Consider the following 20,000-nt stretch of genomic DNA (forward strand, 5'->3'; position numbering starts at 1 on the left):
CGGTGCTTTTGTAAATAAACTCTTTTAGGAAACGCGCTTCTCGAATTCATCTTTAGAAACACTTCATATTCCAAACACCAAACTAATAGCAACTACAGAAACACAATGAGACATTTATTGTTATTAATTGCAATCTGAAAATAAACATCAACAAGAAAATAAACATCAACAACAAAATAACACATAACAGTGACGTGCCATGTAGCCTGAGAAGAGTCATGTCCCTTCATGAGTCATCCGGCGTACAAATGTAGCTTTTCCCTAGCTACAAGAAACTAAATCAATGTGGGGAATAAAAAAAGTGGTTTTGACGAGTGGAAGTAAGTGATTTTCATGAGTGGGAAAAAAATATTTTCACAAGCGTAAAAAAAAAGTGATTTTGATGCGTGAAAAAAAAGTGATTTCCACGAGCAGAAAATGATTTTGACGTGAACGAAAAGTGATTTTTGACAAGTGAAAAAAAAAAAAAAAAAGTGATTTTGATGAGCGAAAAAAAGTGAATTTGATAAGCTTAAAAAAAAAGATTGTTGACGAGCAAAAACAAAAGTGACTGACAAGCTTAAAAAAAAGTGATTTTCACGAGTGAAAGAAATGTGATTTTGACGAGCGGGGGGGAAAAATTTCACAAGTGTAAAAAAAAAAGTGATTTCCAAGAGCGGACAAAAAGTGATTTGGACTTGTGAAAGAAAAGTGATTTTGACAAGCAGAAATGTGATTTTCACAAGTGGGGAAAAAATATTTTCACGAGCGTAAAAAAAGTAATTTTGACAAGCTTAAAAAAAAAAGATTGTTGACGAGCAAAAACAAAAGTGATTTTCACGAGCATAAAAGTGATTTTGACAAGTGAAAGAAAGGTGATTTTTGACAAGCTTAAAAAAGTGATTTTCACGAGCGAAAGAAAAGTGATTTTTGACAAGCTTAAAAAAAAGATTGTTGATGAGCAAAAACAAAAGTGACTGACAAGCTAAAAAAAAGTGATTTTCACGAGCATAAGAAAGTGATTTTGATGAGCGAAAAAATATTTTTTGATGGGTGAAACATTTTGGGATGAGTGAAAATTATTTTTGATGAATGAAAATGTGTAAATGAGTGAAAAAATTAATTTTGACTAGAGAAACGATTTCTGATGAGTGGAAAAAAATATTTTTTGATGAGAGGAAGTGTTTTCCTGGTGTAGTTTCTGTAAATAGTCTGGAGTTGGTGCGGAAAGCTTCATTGCAGGATTCTGTCTGGAATATGACTGTACTTAAATCTGCTTCAAGTTTGGAAAGTTAATAGAGACAAATGTTGTTAAAAATTTTAATTGGGGAAAAAAGAAAAGCTCAGACGTAGTAAAGACAGACTGCTGTAAAGCGTAACATTCGCTCAGTAATGTAAACTACAACAGCATATTGTCGTCTGCAGATCTGCGCTCGTCTCTGGAAGCGTCTGAGGAATCAAACACGCATCAGTTCATCTCAGAGACGGTTTCCACATGAAGCGTTTCTTTCTCTGAAGCTCTTTAATGGATCCTGAACTTCTGGAAGTGGTAGATAGCAGCTCCCAAAGCCCAGCTGGTCTCCACGTTCCTCACCTTCTTGGTCAGCTGGAAACACAAGCAGCAGGGTTAACCAGTGAATCTACAGCAGGTTAAAGACAGAGAAACCCAGACGTACCTGCAGGACGGTGCTTTCCTTGAAGCCGAAGCCGTCTTTGAGCAGACAGACGATGTATGTGAGATCCATGCAGAGGAACGGATTGAGCTGAGTGCGTTCAGACGGACGGTTACACACTACAACACACACACACACACACAAGAGCTCATGTTGGGTTTGTGTGATCAGGTATATGAGATGAGATGAAGATGAGTCTCACCCTCTTTCGCTCTTTTCCTGAAGTCTCGGATCTTCACGGCTCCTCCTCTGCTCTCATCTGCAGCGTTTAAGAGATTCATTCTCATCACAAACTGATGCTGAAACTAAGAGTTCAGTCACAAACTAACAGGCTTTCTGGTTTAACAAGACTTTTAAGACCAAACAGAGAACATTTGAGGAATTTTGAGGAATAGAAAAAAAATTTACTGTATTTAATTTAAATATTTTTGTTTTTTTTTTCTTTTTTTTCGTTTTAATTGTTTTATTTCTTATGTAGTTTGTGCAGTGTGTGATGAATGTGTTATGTGTGACTGGACCTCACCGATGAGTCCGGCCTCCACGGCGTGATCGAAGTAATAAGAGAAGGCGTAGAAGGTGCTGCTGTCCTTCAGCTCGAGAGGCTGTTTGATGATGCCCTTCACCACCGTCAGCAGCTCCTGAGAACACGCTCTGAAGCCCGTCACACCTGAGCATCACACACAGAAAACAATCACTACTCACACACTAACACACTCAAGACTTTTCATTCAGAACATTGTTTTTTTTGCATTATTTTAATGACGAAAAAAACATTTTCTTCCCAGGTTTAAAATAATTTTCTTAAGTAATTTTTGCTTTATTTTTGTGTCAGTTTTAATTCATTTAAGTATTATTTAATTGCTATTAAAGTATTTTTTTATATATATTTTGAATTTGTTTCTATTTAAATTTATTATTATTCTTATATATATATATATGTACAGTACAGACCAAAAGTTTGGAAACATTACTATTTTTAATGTTTTTGAAAGAAGTTTCTTCTGCTCATCAAGTCTGCATTTATTTGATCAGAAATACAGAAAAAAAAACAGAAATATTGTGAAAATATTATTACAACTTAAACTAATAGTTTTCCTATTCGAATATACTTCAAAAAAATAATTTATTCCTGTGATGCAAAGCTGAATTTTCAGCATCATTACTCCAGCCTTCAGTGTCACATGTAACATCCAGTCTATCACATGATCATTTAGAAATCATTCTAATATTCTGATTTATTATGAGTGTTGGAAACAGTTCTGCTGTCTAATATATTTGATGAATAAAAGGTTAAAAAGAACTGCATTTATTCAAAATAAAATAAACAATTCTAATAATATATATTCTAATAATATCTTTTCTTTACTATCACTTTTTATCAATTTAACACATCCTTGCTGAATAAAAGTATTGATTTTATTTAAAAAAAAGAAAGAAAAAAAAAATTACTGACCCCAAATTACTGACCAGTAGTGTATATTGTTATTACAAAATATTTATATTTTAAAAACATTTTTTCATTTATTCATCAAAGTATCCTAAAAAAGTATCACATGTTCTGAAAAAATATTAAGCAGCAGAACTGTTTCCAACTTTGATAATGAATCATCATATTAGAATGATTTCTAAAGGATCATGTGATAATGATCCTAAAAATTCAGCTTTGCATCAGAAATAAATGATAATTTAAAGTATAATACATTTAAAAACAATTATTTTAAATTGTAATAATATTTCACAATATAAAATAAATGATAATTTAAAGTGATCAAATAAATGCAGGCTTGATGAGCAGAAGAAACTTCTTTCAAAAACATTAAAAATAGTAATGTTTCCAAACTTTTGACCTGTACTGTATATATATATATTATTATAATTATTTTATATTTATTTACAGTTTTAGTAACTTTGTTATACACACTTGTGATTTTCTTATTTAGATTTTAGTATTTCTGTTTATTTTTATTTCATTTACTTGCCAAGGCAACGTTTACCAATATCATGTAATATTTTTTTTTTATAAATGAAATAAATAGAAATACAATTTATATACTTTTATACTACATTTATATTTTATTTTACAGAAATAATTTCTGACATAATATGTTATACATTTAAATTGTAATAAAATTTTTAATAAATTTTTTCTTATTTTGTTTTTAGCATTTCTATTTTTATTTCACCACTTGCTAATTCAGTTTTTTTATAAATAAATAAAATAGAATTACAATTTATATATTTTCCTATTACTATTATTTATAACATTTTATTAAAATGATTTATAACATAAAATATAAATAAAATAAAAACCTGAAAAATCTAAATGATAAACTCACACTATTATTAAATGCTACAATAGTACACAAATAATAAAAGTAACACTATTTCAGCTTGTAAGAGCCCTTTGTCTCACTGTGATGCAGGCAGATGTTTAGTCAGTATTTCTCATTAGTTTATTTTTACTGTAGCACAGTGATTCTTTTACTCTATGAGTGAAAAATATCTGTAACATTAATACCTCCATGATGAATAAATCATTTCAATAACATGAATCTGAGGTAAATGTTAAATCATCATCATAATGCGAACAATCTTGATGGCCGTATGAGGTTTAGCTGTGTTTTACCGTCGCTGACTCCGCTGACGTGATAACTGAATCCTCCGAAGCTGAATTCACCGGCGTATTTTTTGGGCAAACAGGAGCTTTGGAAAACTTTCTTCTCCAGACCTGCAGCGCACACACACACACACACACACACACACACACACACACACACACACACACACACAGATGAAGACTGAAGCGGTCGGCGCTCGTGTTCAACATCACGTGTGTTGATGTGTGTGTTTGGTACCCTCTGAACCCAGCGCTCCCAGAGCCGACAGACGCGCCGCTTTGATTCCGTTTCCAAGGTAACTGTGAAGAAGAGCACATGTTAAGAGCGGCAATTGATTCCGTTTCTAATGTATCTTCCATCATCCTCATCCTCATCATCCTCATCCTCGTTACCTGTGTGTGTAGAGCTCATAAGTGCTGCTGAACATGTCGAACCTCACCATGTAATCCGCTGGAGCGCTCTCAACCGTTTTCTGTCAAATACAACAAACAGAGTCACACCGTTCAGAAACTTACCACAGTACTGTGTGCGGTTGCTAAGGTGCTTTTAGTGGTTGCTAGGTGGCCCAAAACACTAGTCTCTAGTAACACATGTAAACATAGAACACCTGCGCAAATTTTGAGTTTAAATATTTGCGAAAGAAGTCTCTTCTGCTCACCAGTGCTGCATTTATTTGATAAAAAATACAGTAAAAAAAATGTGAAATATTATTATTATTTAAAACAGCTGTTTTCTGTGTGAATCTCTGTTAAACTGTAATTTATTTATGTGATGTGCAGCTGTATTTTCAGCATCATTACTCCAGTCTTCAGTGTCACATGATCTTCAGAAATCATTCTAATATGATGATTTGCTGCTCAAGAAACATTTCTGATTATTATCAATGTTGAACAACTGTCACAATATTTTTGTGGAAACCGTGATACGTTTTATTTTTCAGGATTCACAGATGAATAGAAAGTTCAGAAGAACATTTTTTTTTTAAAATTTTTCTCTTTTGTAACATTATAAATGTCTTTACTGTCACTCTTCATCAATTTAATGCATCCTTGATGAATAAAAGCATTAATTTCTTTTTATTTTTAACTTCTGAATGGTAGTGTATCACGGTTTCCACAAAAATATTGTGCAGCACAACTGTGTTCAACATTGATAATAATCAGAAATGTTTCTTGAGCAGCAAATCATCATAATAGAATGATTTCTGAAGATCATGTGACACTGAAGACTGGAGTAATGATGCTGAAAATACAGCTGCGCATCACAGAAATAAATTACACTTTAACAGATATTCACATAGAAAACAGCTGTTTTACATTATAATAATATTTCATAATTTTTACTGTATTTTTTATCAAATAAATGCAGCCTGGGGTCAGCAGAAGAGGCTTGTTTCAGAAGAACAGTGTGATTATTCCCGGTGTATATTATACTCCGCAGGTATGGTGCCGCTCAGAAGCAGAGCTCACTGACCCTTGACTTGGGCAGGAAGGTGATTTGTGTGGATCCTCCGCCCAGATCCAGGATTCCCACCGTCTTCTGTGCGTTTCTGTGGAGTCGACCTGAAAACAGCATTCAAGATCTACAACTATTAACACTTCAGAAGGACAAAAACAAGAGCATGATTTTATGAAATATTAATCAGCAGGTGTTTGACGGCTGATAGAATCAGCACTACTCTCCGTGCTTTCAGAATCAGTTATTAATGTCTGATAATGTCATCCTAAAGAACATCATGTGTATAAGCTCAGTGCAGAAAGACTCACCTGTGAGGAAGTTGACTGTGACCCAGGCGAGAATCCCTGTGAAGAGACATACATCACAGTCATTTCACCTCAATGCATGACGTTTAATAAAGAATCACCTGCACTAATAATCACAACTCCTTCATGTAGAGCTGATCAGCTTCACACGAGTCAGAGTCTGTTTCTTCATAATAATAATAATCCTAACTGTGCTGCAGTAATGGTGTGTTTTGACCTGATGGTAACACGCTGTCTGAGCTCTTAATGCACACTCATAACCTCATCTTACGCACGCTGAGCCGGTGTGTGGTTGTTACGCTGCTGCTGTAGTTTCTAACACTCTTATCTCAAACAACCAGCTGCCAATTCTCAATGAGGATGATTGCCATCACATACTGTAACATAGTTTTATTTAAATCAGCATTAAATCACAGTACAGTACAAATACCACCATGATGTGCTTGTGAACAATTGAACTTATAATTACTTTTTCTCACACTAAAGTCATAAGAATCAGATTATTCTGCATTACAGTTAGAGATGCAGAGAATGTACATGCAAAAATCTTAATTTTTTTATTACAAAATATTTAGATTTTTTTCAACAAATTATAATAAGTCTAATATATTTTGATATTTAATTCAGTATAAATTTGCAATACAACAAATACTACTATTATGCACAAATATTTTACTATTTAAAAACAAATAATTCTCACATTAACAGAATTACAATCAGATTGTTTTGGGTTATCAGTGTCCCTGCAGCACAGAAGCAGTCATCAGTAGCACAGGTGTATTTGTAGCAATAGACAACAATACATTGTATGAGTCACAATTATACATTTTCTCTTTTATGACAAAAATCATTAGGATATTAAGATCATGTTCCATGAAGATATTTAGTAAATTTTCTACCGTAAATATATCAAAACTTAATATTTGATTACTAATATGCATTGCTAAGAACTTCATTTGAAAACATTCGAGAAAAACAAACACAGAATAATGATTATTATTATTATTATTATTATTATTTGTGTGTTGCTTCACAGTCTCTTTTTAATAACAGGCCTAACTTATGCATCTTTCAGTCCTCCCTCTTGCTATTTGGGGAATGAAGCCAGCGCTCTGATTGGTCGAACTCTTCTTCTGCTGTTGCTGGAGCCCTCACCAGGGTTTTGTGTAGTTTAGTGACAAATCGCACATTGAGGTCAAAATGTGTACTGTTTTGTTGTGTTTTAGTTTTGTTTTGTTTTGGTTTGAGCGTGACTTGAATTTATTTTTTTCTTTTCTATTTTTTATTTGTAAACTCCTGTTGTTTTATTTGTGATGTTCTGTGTTTGTTGTTTGCGGACAGACCTTCATTCGTGCCGTTCATGATACTGACGCTATCTACAGGCACGTAGAACGGAGATTCATCGAAGACGTCTTGCACCTGCAGACAGACACACATGACGTGATGAGACTGAAAATACCACGGTGTTTGAGTAAAGCCCTGACTGATTTAGATTCACGGTTCAAGATTCGCCTGCGTTCATACTGCAGTTGTATTGAACCCTCTGCTGCTCTCCAGTCTGCTTCGTTTTTTTTTTTTCCATCGGAAAGTTAGATCAAACAAAATATTACTGAAAGCTAATTTTTTTGTGATATCATCCCCCAATTTTTTTAAACACATTTTGGGAAGTTTGGAAAAAATTGGGAAAATTTGAAAACAGTATTTTTGCACATTTTTTATAACAATAAACTTCTGTAACTTTTTTAAAGTGCCCCGTTATGGTTTATGCAACGTTCATATTTTGGTTTCGGGAGTCCCCAATTACAGGTGTACATGCATGCAAGGTCAAAAAACACGTTCATTGTCTTATAATATGCTTTTATTTTTACCTTAGACTCCAAACGTTTTGCTAAACAATACATTTTTCCAAACCCCTCCTTTGCGTGACGCTAATCTGCGGTGATTGGTTTGATTGGATCACGCCTGTAATGGTTTGTGTACAGTGTTACCAGGGAAACAGCTATTTTCCCGCTCCTAAAGTAGCACCTACTGGCAAAGAATGAATCTATTTTCATTCAGACCAATGCAAAAAGAGCAACAAGTGGGCGGGCCATATGCTAATGTTTCATGTTGATGTCAAAGTCTGCCAACTTCAGAGTCGACTCTTTCTTTTGAGAGACAATAACTTTATACACGGTGCACTTTCAGATTTAAAACTTAGCAGGTTGTTTTCACTCACTTAGAGCTGTGTTACACACTGCATGAAAGCTCATTCTCAAAAATCCATAATAGGGGCACTTTAATTTCTCTTTTTTTTTCTGGTCAATAGGCAATAAATTGAAAATAACTACTGTATAGATATTATGTAGTGCCATTAAATACCCTAGAAATACAAAAACATTATCAAACTAAAACATTTTATTGTAATTAATAAACTGGTAGTTTTATGACCATCGTGCGATCATGTTGTACCTCCTCCAGAAGCGCGTGGGCTTTCTCCGGCGGCAGCAGCCTCAGTCCAGCCGTGGCTCTGAACAGCACCGGCGTTCTCTTCCACTCCACCGGAGGAACCGTCTTCTTGGCCACACGCAGCAGCTGACGCACCGTATGACCGGCCTGAGAGCAGAAACATCAGCGCTGACTGCACACACGCACGCTTACAGCACGTCTGCAGATCACTCATAAGCCCGTAATAACTCACAATCTCAGGGATGTCTGCAAACGCAGAGAGACCGGGCTTCATCGAGTGGAACATCTCATTATCCAGCACCGGCAGTCCGTCTGAGGACAGAACAGACGTCAGAAAACAGTCTAGTGATTATCATAACCCCCAACAGTGATTCTCATTACTGTAATTACTATAACTATTACTGTAACATTTTTTAAATCAGCATCAATTTGCAGGACAATAAACACTTATGATGTATGTGTGAATGTGTGTGTGTGTGTATATATGAAGAGTTTGGTTCCAAAACACTATGAATCCATTTTTACTAATTTGAGTAAAAATGTGTTTTCTTGACCAATAAAGTGGAAAAGATGAAAACCACTATTTTCTGTTTCAAACTTTCACATAGCTTCTTTAGGTTATAAAACCATTAAAAATTAAAATCCAGATTTTGATTTTCAAAGATTTATTATAAAATTGTATTATGCCCCCCCCCCCCCCCAAATGCAATAAATCCATGTTTTTTTTTGTTTTGTTTTTTTTTAAAAGCAAAAAATCCATTGAATCAATATGTTAGTTATTTTTCATATTGAAATTGATGAAAATACACAACATAGTAAGTTGATCCACATATGACCGGCTCTGTACTGGGTCAATACTAATCTTATATACAGGCACTGGACTAAAAATACATTCATCGGTCATCGCTCCCAAAATGAATTCAACAGGTCATCTTGTTAACGCTATAAATTAATTACAGCAATATGTAATCATGAACAAGAACAAGAAAAACAATATCACCTTAGAACACAGAAATCCCAAAAGGACATTTCCCTTACATTCAGCTTCCATCTTTGCCATGTTACATTCATTTAGTTGACTAGTGCTATGTGCTGTATTAACAAAAACATGAATGGCATTAATAAAAACACAAGATATAGCGTTCATAATCGAATGTGATTCATCTAATGAACGAGATATAGCGCAGCTTGTCAGAGATCTACGGCTCTGTGTAATAAATGCATCTGAATAATTTCCACCTGAAAGCACGTGATGGAGATTACTATTAATCACAGAACTGCTTTACTGACGAGATGCGCCTGACAATCACATGCAGTTCATCTGCAGCCCTTGTTTGTTGATCACAAAGTACAAAGTAGACGAGGAAAATGTGATTGGTTGTTACTGTCTAGAGAGTGCGTGGAATGGTGCGCTGTGATTGGCTGAGAGGATATATGACATTCTGCAGAGAAGGGAGACTGGCGTCTGTCGCGGTTTGGAAAAAAGGGAGAAACATAACCTAATAACTCGGCAGATATTGCATTTTGTGTAAAATTATAAATTGACTTTCAATAACGACAAGATACAATACTGATTTTGGTGGAAACTCTTTTTTTTTTTTTTTTTAAATGGCGTTTATCACGTTTTGGAACCAAACTCTTCCAAATTACTTGAAATATATTTGATTTAGTTTACAGATAAACAAGGGAAAAACATAGCCTATATACACTGAGTTTCAGTTCATTTTTAAGTTAGCTTTTTCTGGACTGTTTTGATTTCTATATCTTAGTTTGTTTTTAATTGGTTGTCATGTGTGTGTTGTATTTTTACTTGTTTGTTTTATTATGTAAAACGCCCTGAGAAACCGTTTTAAAGGTGCTATATAAAAACTCAAATGGCAGAAAGCACATCCTATTTGCTTTCTTTATTTTACAAAAGCACAATGTTTTGTTTTCATTGTGAGTGTACACAAATAAAAGTAGACCTTTTACAGTGATGCATTATTAATAAAATGTGCGCGCACTGGCATGCACACACACACCACAAAACACATCAGTTCCTCTGTGTCACCGTTGGGGTGCGACTGAAATACAAAGCCTATAATTTACATAATAAATAATAGTTTAGCATTCGGATACATCGCAAATGTGGAAATATTATGGAATATTTGGATTTGTGCCTAATGAGAGAGGTAGGATACACGAGCACAAAGCTTCAATGTCAGCATTTTCTAGACAATTTTTTTTTTTTTAATACAAGTATAACTAATACAATAAAAACCAACAAACAAACAAAGTTATATTACACAAGATTTTTTACATTAACTTACGATAAAAATTCTAAAACTTTTTTCAGGCAAAATTACACTACACAACTCTTTAAGTGAGTTCACTTCATAAAAGAGTTTTCTACATACATTAAAAAGCGGGACAGTCCAAAAAATACTATGATGTATAAATATTTTTCAATTTAAAAACAAATAATTTTCACATTGAAGTCATTAGAATCAAATTGTTTTTCATTACAGTAAAGAGATTTAGAGAGAAATGTGCCTAATTATCACACAAAAAATATTTATGCTTCTTTTTTTCACGTAAAACAATATTATATTTCTAATAGGATTGTAATAGAGAAATATATTTTTGACTTAAATCAGCCTAGACTTGCAATAAAAATAAATACAATTTATAAATATTTTACAAATTAAATAAAAAATAATTCTCACATTAAGGTCATTTATAAATCAGATTATTTTTCAGATTATTTTTCAGTGTGCTTGAGTTTCACACGGCTAAAATATTTATTTTTACATTTTAGAAATATATTTTATAAATAATTCCTAAACAGGCTTAATTTTATTTATGTTAAAATAATATATTAGAGTTTATTTTTATTTTAATATTATTTTGTTACATTTTTAATTAATAATATTTTGAATTAGTTTCATTTCTACATTTTGCAATTTCATTTTACTTTTTTAATTAAAAAATTTAATAAATGTTAATAAAAATTTTAAGCAATTTTATTATTTTTTGTCACTTTTTTTTAAATAACTCTATATAGTTTTTTTAATCTAATTTGTATTTCAGTTTTAGTTTTAGTAATAGATATTTTAGTGCGTCATATTAAAGAAAATAAGAAGAAATATTTCCTTGACAATTAGCTGAAATTAAAATTAAATGTTTGTAATATTTTATTTCAGTTAACAAAAATATTTTAATGGTTTTAATTAAATATAATAACCCTGCCTGCAGTGTTTAAGTTAGTTACGAATAAATCAGGCAAAATTAATTCCATAACTACAAATCTGCCTTTTACTGTACGTGACTGTTTACATTTCAGTAGGTTCAGACCATGTGATGGGTTTCAATCCCTCAGTGACCTGCTGTCTATGTAGTGATGGACAGACAGTCATCATCTCACCCGGCTCTTTCTGGATGAAGGTGTAGACGTGGATGCGGGTGCCGGTGCTGCCCGCGTCAAACATGATGCTGTAGAAGATCTGGCTGGCGTTCGCCGGGCGACTGAGCGACGGCAGGGCATTTCCAAACCTCTCGGAGAAATCCACAGCATTCAGACCGTTCCACTGAGAGGAAGACGAAGCTGCGAGCAGCGTCCAGACGGCCAGAAGATGCCAAACTCTGAGCAACGCAGACATCCTTAGACTGAAGACAGAGTAGAGCAGACGCTGTTTATATACCACAGACACTCCCATCAACCAGCCATATCAGCAAAACATCATAATTAACCCTCAAGCATCCTTCGGGACAATTTGGGCAAAATTATTATTATTATTATTATTATTTTAAATAGTTCCTTTAATCTTAGCGGTACAAGACTTGGCTACTTCTCCTAAGTTTGCCTTCTGAACACATACACACACAAAACACTGACTCGATTCAACAAAGTTAAGTGGTTTAAAAAAACTACTTAGTTTTTCCTTCGTGGACAAAAGTGAGCACCCATTGGAAATGAATGGGAAATACAAAAATTCAGAGCACTTTATGCTTGGATTTTTTTCTAGCATGGTCAGATTTGTCTGTAAGCATAGTTTGGCATCTTTGTATAGTCTCACCCAACACAAATGGTTTTTGTTTTTTTTATTCTACAGTTTCAACTTGTGATAAAATCTAAAACTTAAGAGGTTAACGCCCCATTCACAGTGTCAACGCCTCTCGTTTACTTTGAATGGAGTGACGTCGTCAAGTGTTGCCAAATGAATTGTGGGTCAGTCGCGTCACGTCCGTTGCTCGCTGCAGAAGTTGAAAACTTTTAAACTTTTCAAGCACCAACGCAGGCGTCAGCCAATCAGATTGCCTTATGCAAATACCCTGGTGCAGACACTAACCAATCGCTTTCATACAACACCAGAAAACTAATATGATTGGCTATTGTCGCTATGACGGTCGCGTCAGCACCAAGCTTCAGAAACGCCCTCCATCAAGCGTCGACGCCTCGTGTGAATGTACCGTAAGTTCTTTACAACAATGGTTTTAGAGTTCAGCCTATATGCTGAATACTACAGCCATATAGGGGCTATTGATATTTTTTATATTATTATGCCATCATATGTCACCAGATGTAAACAAAGTCACCAAAATTTTAGGTTTTGGCTGTCTGAACTTACTCTTTTACTTAAGTAAACGAAATATTAAATATAACATAAAAAATAAGCATATTTTACATAAAAATATGGTATTTTCAGAGGTAATTTTTTTTTAATCAAAAAAATATATATATTGCATAAATTGATAGTTTTTATTTTATCGGAGATAGAACAAAGTTATGTCATAGACATAATATTGAGAGAGAAATTGATACATTTGTGACAGAAAAATGAATCAAAAAAATTCAGTGGAGTTTGAATGGCACCCGGTGGCTGTTTGTGGTATAACGCCTAAACAAAATTGCATAGGAACCTACATTTTTTTATATCAACTTCAAATTTGGAAAACAACTTATTTAGACATATGGGTTTAATTTTAAAGCAATTTTGGATTAAAACATATTTTATAAAATATTTATTTTATATAAAATATAATAAAAATAGTACAGTACATTTTCTTTACAGTAAATTTAAACTTCTATAACTTTTTTATGCTTTCATTTTTTGAAATGATTTCACTTCTGTAATAATCTGCGGATTGTGTTCTTTAAAAAGAGACCCAAACCTTGGTCTGTATTCAAAAGCGTTTATGAATTATAACAATTTAAGTTTGAATAGTGTACTTTCACGTCTATGTTCAAAAGGGGGGGGGGGGACAGTTAAGAGGTTAAACGACAAAACACACTCATTTACACACCTGTAAATCGGAACATCAGATTGTTCATGAAATGGTAAGCAAGTTTATGAATATTTTGAATAAAAAAATAAAAAAAACGAAATAAAAGCGATCCATCTGTCATACAGTGTTATTGTTCAAAAAATAACGGCCGCCTAAAAAAAAAAAACACTTCGGATCAGACCTTCGTGCCCAAATGTGTCCACGAAGGACAAATTAAGGGCTGCTATAAGAAGGATGCTTGAGGGTTAAACGATTATAGCAGTTATTGGTTAACATCTTTCATCTCTAAATATGACATTGCCCTTGAGGAACACTTGACTTTCGCGTTATGATCTGTCAGCAAATCAACAAATCCGTCAGCGCAGGGGTTTGATGAAGCCTCGAGTGCAGGACTGAACATGTACACAAAGAGCTGCTGAAGCATCGACTGATCACACAGACACAGAGTCATCTCTCACCCGCTCAGAGTCAGATCCGCGGAGTCAGCAGAGCTCCAGCCCGATCCTGCGGCTTCTCCGGCGGCTGCCAGGCGCATGTTTGGCGCCGAGCTCGATCCAGATCAACCGCGACGCCACCTCAGCACATTCACCTGCTGAGCGCTCACATTCTGCACGCGTCTCGCAGTACAACACGCCATATCTGTGACTTTAAACCTTATGTCGACTTGTTTTTGCAGTCACACACTTCTAATCTGAGGTAGTTCACTTTATTTCGGTTTGTTATCGTACCTGCTAACTCGCTGAAGTTACACGCAAACTCTAACTTTGGTTCAGTTCGACGCGAGTCAGTATAGATGGTTCGAAGTCTGTTTATGAATCCTGAGAGTTTATACCGTGTATACGCGCCGAGTTATGATTTATGGACTGATGGTAAAAGTGTGCCGGTGTCTGTTTGATTGACAGCGGCAGGTGGTGACGCAGGCAGAGTGTGGGCGGGGCCAGAGTATCACCGCGCAGAAACACGAGACGAACGTCAACGTCATGAGAAATAAATAAAGCGACATCGTGACCAGGAATGCGTTTAATTAGTGTTCCGTCAAAACGAGCCTTTTCTGTATTTTCTGCAAAACTGGAAATGAAATTAAATATGTTCAAGTATTGAAATTGCTAAAACTAAAATTTAAATTAATTAAGCTATAGCAAAAAAAAAATATTAAAACAAAATTAATTTTAGAAATGTTGCACTGATGTAAGTTAAAATTACTTGAACTTAAAATTACAAACTGATATAAACCTAAAACAATTACAAATTAAAACCATTAACAAATGATAAATTTTACAATAATACACACACGCTCTGAGTTTATATTATCCAAAGTGCATTATAGAGAGAGAGGGGGAGAGATTCTAATTGTAAAGTATAGTTTACATTATATGCATGACAAAACAAGTATTTTCTATTTTTTTTTTTATTTTTTTTTTTATGTTTTAGCATAACCCGTAATACAAAAAGTATGTATACACACACTCATAACTCAAGACTCATTACTAACATTCACAAGATGATCATTTTTCTTATTTTGTTTAAAGATCATATTTTCCTTAATTTAACCTCCTAAGACCCGCGCTTTGGTTTGGCTTTGTTTTAGATTTCTTCTATCTATTTGGGGTTCGAAGGAACCAATTAATATAATAACCAGATATCATCTTTGAACATGAAGCTCTTTTTGAGAATAAAAAATATCTACATATATGGACACGTGGTCTGTATCCAGAGAAAACAATCAGGACACCATTGTGTAACAAAGTGCAAATCTCTTTTATTTACACCCTGAGCACTGCCTGAACATTGTTACTGTTGCATATATAACTTTCAACTTCTTCAAATTCTCCCAATTTTTTTTTCTTGCTAACATTTTTACATTTTCAACAAATAAAAATCAACGTAAAGTTACTTATCACACATGCAATGTTAATTTATACTGTTGTAAACTATTGAAAATTGATGTTTTTTAACAAATTCTTCCCATTCTTATGACTTTTGAGATTTGTACACATCACCTTTGAGAGTCGTGACCCATCGGTCGAGCAGCTTTCACTCAACATAACGCTCTGTCATCATCTTCAGTGCTTTGTTAGCATCATGTAAGGAAAATGTCTGCTTTCCTTCATCAGCAATATCTGCCTTCATGCCAGACTCCACCGAGAACAAGACTCAGTCTGAGTGAATCTCAGATCACTGACCTTTAGATTTCATCACAATCATCTGCTGGCATCAGCTAAAAGCTATAAGTATAGCACAGATTCTCCTGGAAAGCCGTGTTGAGCAGCAGTGCTGGGACGGTTACTGTGGGAATGCAATCGGTTACAGATTATAGTTCCACTATCTAAAATGTGATAAGTAGTGTAGCTATTTCAGTTACTTTATTAAAGAAATGTTACTGGTTATATTTGATTACTTTTTGATTACTTTTTTTCTAAACTGTTTTTTACTCATTTTTTTAAACATTTAAAGCAGGCAGGATTAACCTTACAGTACAGTATTATAGTATCATGAAAAATTAAGCATATGCACAAATGCAAATAGGATATAGAACAGTTATTGAATAAGCGTGTGTCCTAAACTCCTGAAACATTGCTGTCTCATGTTTTAGCGTAGTCAATGCATTTTGGGAAAGAAATCAATTAAATCTGTATGAAAATATTCAGATGTAATCGTTAACATTTTCATAAGTATCTGTAATTTAATTACACTTGTTCCCTCAGTAACTACAGTTACATTCATTTTGGGTAAAACTTTAATTTAAGGTGTCCTTGTTACACGTTACATGTACTTACTATTATAATAACAATTAATTATGCATAATCACATGCAAGTAACCCTAAACCATATCCTTATCCTAACAATAACCATATAGTAAGTACATGGAGTTAATTAATAATACTCAGTTCTTACATACAGTATAATCACATTGTAACAAGGACACCTTAAAATAAAGTGTAACCTTATTTTGTAACTGAATTATGTAACGCGGTTACATGTAACTAGTTATTCCCCGACACTGAGCGCTGTGTTCGAAGCACACTGAGAATATGTTCAGAACCAAAAAAAACATGCATTTATGACTCAAAACATACAAAGTGTGTGACAACTAACCCCGATCTCCATTTACATTTAGCCTGCTTGAATGCAAACCTTCTCTGCATACCGCTGTTTTAAGCCAAATACAGCGTTTATTAGTCTTCTTCATCTTCTGCTGTGCTGTTGAGTTTAATATGAGGATGCTGACAGAAAATGCCACATGTGCATGTTTCACTGCATTAGAGACAGACTGATCTCAGACCTGCTCCATCACAATCACAGCCATCTGGAAACATCACACTGTTGAGAGCCGATCCGAATTCAGTCCCGTCTCCACAAAGGCGTTTTCTCTGACGAACCGCTGGCGAATTTACCAACCCTACTACGGAGAAGGCTTGCTACTTAATATTCATGAGACCAGACGTCCCATTGGAGGGTAAGAGCTCAACGTCAGCGAGCTCGATTAATATTCTAGAGGCACGCTTTTACATTAGACAACAACAACATTACATCAACGATTTCAAATTAATATTACATAACAATATAATAATGTCACAGTATTATACAATAAAATACATAAAAACAAAACTGTTTAAAAGAATATACTTCACCACTGGAGAGGTAGTGTTAAAATATAGAATATTAAAAAATCATACAATAACTGATATACCAGAAGAATCTTTTTTTTTAATGCTTTATTAACTCAGTGCCACAAGAACAAGAGGCTTTACATATTCACATGATCAAATTAAAAAAAGCTGCCAGAGAAAAAAATAAAAGAGAAGAAAATAAAGGAAGAAAATTACATACATTTCAATTCTTTCAGAGCATTATGTTTTCAGTGCTTTTTTGCAAAAGATTTTTCAATAATTTAAAGTCATTTAAAATGTAAAGAATTTGGTCTACACTCTTAAATATAAAGGTGCTTCATGATGCCATTGAAGAACATTTCTCAATGGTTCCATGAAGATCCTTTAACGTCTGAAGAACATTTCTGCTTCACAAAAGCTTCCCTGAAGATTCTTCAGATTATAAAGAGATAGTTCTGTGACTGAGAGGTTCTTTGTCGAACCAAAAATGGTTATTTTATGGCATCTCTTGAAGAACCTTTTGAAGTACCTTTATTTTTAAGAGTGCACATTGTGCCCACTTCTTCTTGTGTATACGGTATTTTCCTAATAAAATAAACAAATGTATAATATGTTCTTCTTTACAATTAAAATTTTCATTTTCTGTATAAAAAAAACCCACATCAAATATACAAATTTCTATCATACACTCTATTTTTCCGTTAATATAAAATCCAAATCCTTCCAAAATAATCTTGAGTAAATAGGCAATGAAAAAAAAGATGTAAAATAGTTCCTTTTCTTGACCACAAAATTCCCAGGTAGGCTACATAAAATATTAAGCTTAAATCTGTCCAAAGCATGCTTAGCAGGATCAATTCTGTGAAGTATTTTGTCAAGTCACCTTTATTTATCTAGTGCTTTTAACAATACAGATTGTGTCAAAGCAGCTTTACAGTATTAAATATGAAAACAGTGTCAGTAATGCAAAAAGACTCTTCCTTAATTTTGTTATTGATACAAAACTTATTTGGCAGTTTCCATGTTTTAACCCATAAGACCCTGGAGTACAAAACCAGTCATGAGGGTTAATTTTGTGAAATTGAGATTTATAGATTATCTGAAGATGAATAAATAATCTCTCCATTGATGTTTGGTTTGTTAGGAGGACAATATTTGTCTGAGATACAACTATTTGAAAATCTGGAATCCGAGGGAGCAAAAAAATCTAAATATTGAGAAAATCATCTTTAAAGTTGTTCAAATGAAGTTCTTAGCAATGCATATTACTAATCAAAAATTAAGTTTTGATATATTTATGGTAGGAAATTTACTAAATATCTTCATGGAACATGATCTTTACTTAATATCCTAATGATTTTTGTCATAAAAGAGAAATGTATAATTGTGAACCATACAATGTATTGTTGTCTATTGCTACAAATATACCTGTGCTACTGATGACTGCTTCTGTGCTGCAGGGACACAGATATTACCAAATAAAGAAAACTAAAAAAAACATATACCAGAACAATCCATCGCTATAGGAGGGTAACCGCTCAACGTCAGCGTGTTTGATTAATATTCCAAAGCGCGCCGTTCAATTGGAAGGCTGCAGCGTGACCTAATTAATATTCATGAGCCAAGCCCTAGTCGTACTAGGATTGGTAATTTGGGTGCATGCAGGCGTAATGCGGAGAGGCGATCCCGGCTCGAGCTTCTGTCTGTGGTTTCATTAATAAAGGAGAATCCTAATGAACATATCACACATCACAGAACGGTGTTTGATCAGCTGCTTCGGTCATGGACATCTGGAAGCGCATCGGAGGCGCTGATGAGGGAGGATCTGATGCCCACTGATCTATCTGGGTCATCAGGAGGAAGGAGCTGCTGAAAATGCGGTGATTTGGGTGGAAATACGCCGTGCTTTGCCCCTACGAAGCAAAGCTGATATCTTGTACAGGTAAAGATGCTTCTCCATCCGCAGATGCGCGCTGAGACACGGCGTCCTCGTTCTCTGAGCAGATCCCTGAGATCTTGAGAAAGATACCCAGAATAACACATTTAACGAATGCACTCGATCAGAACATCTGCAAGGTCACAAGCTGCGAAATGAAGGATGCATGTCGTGTTTCGTTATCAGTAAATCGTGTGCAGTGCATTTGCAGACTCGGAATGGAGGCAGGTCTACTGCAGTTTTACACTGAGCTGAGAGCAAGTATCAGGGTCCCTCGTGGACAGATCTCAGAGGAGCACTGGCCTTCAGACAGAGTGTCTTTATGCTCGTTTCATTGACACAGATCGAGCTTTTGCGTGAGTGTTCAGTAGACTGTGCGTGCTTGCGTGTGAAGACAGGCTCTTCAGGCAGTAACTGGGTGATTTTTCTGCTCCAGGGATGTGAAATGAGCTCTTCAGCATGTTAGTGTTGTTTCAGGGTTGGAGAGATACGCTCAGATAACCTTTGATCTGATGCATGGGTGTTAAAATCAAAGCATCAATTATTGAAAATGTTTTTATGAGTGTGCCTAAATATACACACTCTGTTTCCAGGCATTCAGTGTGGACTACTCAGATAACAGAGACATTTCAGTACTGCTTTTGAAAGGTTATGTAATCAAGATACACTGTTTATGGAATGTTCTTGTAACATTATTAATATTTGAT

The 20,000-nt window shown here is 34.5% G+C and overlaps 3 protein-coding genes across 4 annotated transcripts in view; 2 read left to right on the forward strand and 1 right to left on the reverse strand.

Moving 5' to 3' along the window:
* LOC109108133 (zinc finger protein 410-like) overlaps positions 1–2,035 on the forward strand; it is a 12,795-nt gene extending 10,760 nt beyond the window's left edge. The window contains exon 11 of one of the 2 annotated variants that reach the window (XM_042746189.1): positions 1,405–2,035. In XM_042746189.1, the coding sequence (XP_042602123.1) occupies positions 1,405–1,478 (74 nt within the window). In that variant the 3' untranslated portion in view covers positions 1,479–2,035. Of the gene's footprint in view, positions 37–1,404 lie in introns of those variants that run through there. The other variant, XM_019121310.2, reaches the window with a different exon arrangement.
* entpd5b (ectonucleoside triphosphate diphosphohydrolase 5b) lies at positions 1,286–14,667 on the reverse strand. Its single transcript, XM_042746188.1, has 14 exons — positions 14,205–14,667; positions 11,885–12,126; positions 8,714–8,793; positions 8,485–8,628; positions 7,377–7,452; positions 6,037–6,072; positions 5,744–5,832; positions 4,663–4,742; positions 4,508–4,569; positions 4,279–4,380; positions 2,176–2,319; positions 1,855–1,911; positions 1,656–1,771; positions 1,286–1,585 (listed from the first exon to the last, which is right to left on the reverse strand). The coding sequence occupies exons 1-14, from the start codon at positions 14,279–14,281 to the stop codon at positions 1,502–1,504; spliced, it is 1,389 nt and encodes a 462-aa protein (XP_042602122.1). The 5' UTR covers positions 14,282–14,667; the 3' UTR covers positions 1,286–1,501.
* Positions 14,668–18,994: 4,327 nt separating this feature from the next.
* LOC109108137 (leucine-rich repeat and fibronectin type-III domain-containing protein 5-like) overlaps positions 18,995–20,000 on the forward strand; it is a 14,432-nt gene continuing 13,426 nt past the window's right edge. The window contains exon 1 of the mRNA XM_042746885.1: positions 18,995–19,299. The gene's annotated coding sequence lies outside the window, so the exon portion shown is untranslated. The remainder of the gene's footprint in view (positions 19,300–20,000) is intronic.

This window comes from Cyprinus carpio, chromosome B20, assembly GCF_018340385.1.
Source record: "Cyprinus carpio isolate SPL01 chromosome B20, ASM1834038v1, whole genome shotgun sequence".
NCBI lineage: Eukaryota > Metazoa > Chordata > Actinopteri > Cypriniformes > Cyprinidae > Cyprinus > Cyprinus carpio.